Below are 2,291 nucleotides of genomic sequence, written 5' to 3' on the forward strand. Positions count from 1 at the left end.
AAGAAGTGGGGGGTTCTCGCGGTGGATTTTGGGGCTGGGGGTTGGGAGTTCGAGTTCATAAAAAAAAAAAAATGTAATATATATAAATTGAGGTATAGTAAGTGGGGAACAGAATTTGCATCCAAGTATCTTCTTTGACTTTGTCTTTAATCCCGCTCAAGCGGGGTCGACGTTTCTTGTCAGTTGCCTCTAGTCATGTCTGTTTTGTACCTCGTTGCCTGTCACCAGATCCTTGTTTGCATTACATAATTCAAATTTCTTTTTGATAAATTTAAACAATATGAGAGAGGCATAAACGCCTTAAGACCAAGAAAAGAAGAAGAAAACTTCATGTTTGTACTTATACCTACCGTCATATTTGCTGATATCCTGCTCCGGTTTGATTGGTTTCAATTCCGTTTCTTCTGCTGATTGATGTTTGGACTTCTTGGTAAGTTTCTTCTTCTTCTTTTTCCTAAAAATCAGGGGAAAATGTAGGTACAATTAGATAGATAAGCATGTAAAAAGGTAAGATAAGCATGTTAATGGAAAATAAAAAGGTTATGACAAAAACTAATACAGAAAGTTTACCTTTGTGCAGATAAACTCCGTACATCTTCAGAGAAATCCGTGGAGTCTGCAAGTGGTTCAAGATTTGGAATAGCACTTGTACTTGCTACAGTAAATATCTCGTTCACTTTGCCTGAGCCTTCTCCACTGACATCAACATTATTTTTGACATTTCCATCCCAACTTTTGTTCTCATCTTCTCTGACATTTAAATCAAGATTTTCTTGGTTTACATTGTCATCACGGGTGATAGAATGTTCCACAGTTGGTTGCACAATTTTGGGACCATTCAGTCTGGATTTAGAGACATCTTGGTCCTTTTTGGGAGAATCTTCAGAAGTAGAATCTTTCTGGTTAGTTCTGTTGACAACCTTGTTGTGCATGTCATTAGATATTTTGCTTTTATGTTCTTCCTCATTTTCCTTGTCATTATTTTCACTGGCATTGCCAGTTTCTTTTGTTTCCTGAACAACAGTTATGACATTGTCAAGTTTAGTAAATGTTCCAGAGCGTTGTAGACGTTTGGGAGATGGGTCTACATCACTGACATCTGTGTCTACGTTGTGACTAGGAGGAGACTGTGATGACTCTTCATCACTGGATAGATGGACCACTTGGAGAATAGAGTCATTGATGTCTGGAGAGGATTTCTTGCGTGGTAAAGGTATGGGAGGTTTCTTGGATGTAACACTCCCTGGCTTTTCAATGTCTGCATCTGAAAAAGGAAATGGGACTTGTACTCTTTGGAATCATTTATGAGCATTTTCCCTCCTTCTTTTTAATATCAATGTGCAATAAATTAGATAAAGGAAGATAATCAATATTAGGTAAACTAAAGGGTGAGCAAAATAAAGTCACAACAATTCAGGTAATTCTAAGTGAGTGGGTGGACCAAATTTACTCAATCAAATCATTGGTAAAAGTGTAGAGCTCTAAAGATATCATGCAATAGTAAAACTCCTACTGTAGGGACATCAAGTTGAGATTTTTTTTTTTCCTCTCATAAAATAAGTTAGGTAAGGTAGGTAGGTAACTACAAAAGGTGCAAGTGTAGAGAAACGAGGAGGTTGAAAGAAAGAGATGTGTGGTAATAATGGAATTTGACAACATTTTAATGTGTCCACTAACTTTGAGGATAAAATTGTTTATTCAATGCCACTGTATCAGACCTGGAAAAAAATTACATCATGGTGTAAATTTGGATGATTTTAAACCTATCAATAATTTGATGAACATTTTCTTCTTCTCCTTCTTTTCAGTGGTAGCTCTTTCAACAATCAGGGCCATAATACATTTAAATTGGGCTTTTATACTATGTACCTACCTTGCATTGACCACAAAAAAAGCCAAGGGCAAAGTTCAAGCAACTTGAAGAAGGAATGGAGGAGCAGTTAAAGAGGAAGCTTACAAGGTATTAATCAGAAGCAATGGCAATGAAAAAGAAAGATCCATTTTGTGTTTAACCTAACCCTGTAATAACACACTGGTCACTGCTCAAATGCTCATTTGTGACAGCTCAACCTTTTTGTAGAAATTTTTGAGTGTCGTGGCACTTGAACTAACACAACAAATAGAGAACATTTTTAATCGAAAGTTTCAGAGGTATCATGTTCTTTATTCTAGAAAACAACACTTACATTATGAGTTGATACGTTGATAGGTTCACTAAAAATTATGGATCCCTTGTTGTGTGCCTTCGGGGATGCTAAACACAGACACCTGAGGAGAATAAGGATGGATTC

General features: G+C 36.6%; 1 protein-coding gene across 1 annotated transcript in view; it reads right to left on the reverse strand.

The window, feature by feature from the left end:
- LOC113471775 overlaps positions 1-1,882 on the reverse strand; it is a 2,274-nt gene extending 392 nt beyond the window's left edge. Inside the window, exons 1-4 of the mRNA XM_026831185.1 lie at positions 1,874-1,882; positions 1,678-1,718; positions 571-1,264; positions 351-454 (exon numbers count right to left, since the gene is read on the reverse strand). Of these exons, the coding sequence (XP_026686986.1) occupies positions 351-454; positions 571-932 (466 nt within the window). The 5' untranslated portion in view covers positions 933-1,264; positions 1,678-1,718; positions 1,874-1,882. The remainder of the gene's footprint in view (positions 1-350; positions 455-570; positions 1,265-1,677; positions 1,719-1,873) is intronic.
- Positions 1,883-2,291: the final 409 nt, after the last annotated feature.

Source organism: Diaphorina citri, unplaced genomic scaffold (assembly GCF_000475195.1).
Source record: "Diaphorina citri unplaced genomic scaffold, Diaci psyllid genome assembly version 1.1 scaffold2999, whole genome shotgun sequence".
Classification (NCBI taxonomy): domain Eukaryota; kingdom Metazoa; phylum Arthropoda; class Insecta; order Hemiptera; family Psyllidae; genus Diaphorina; species Diaphorina citri.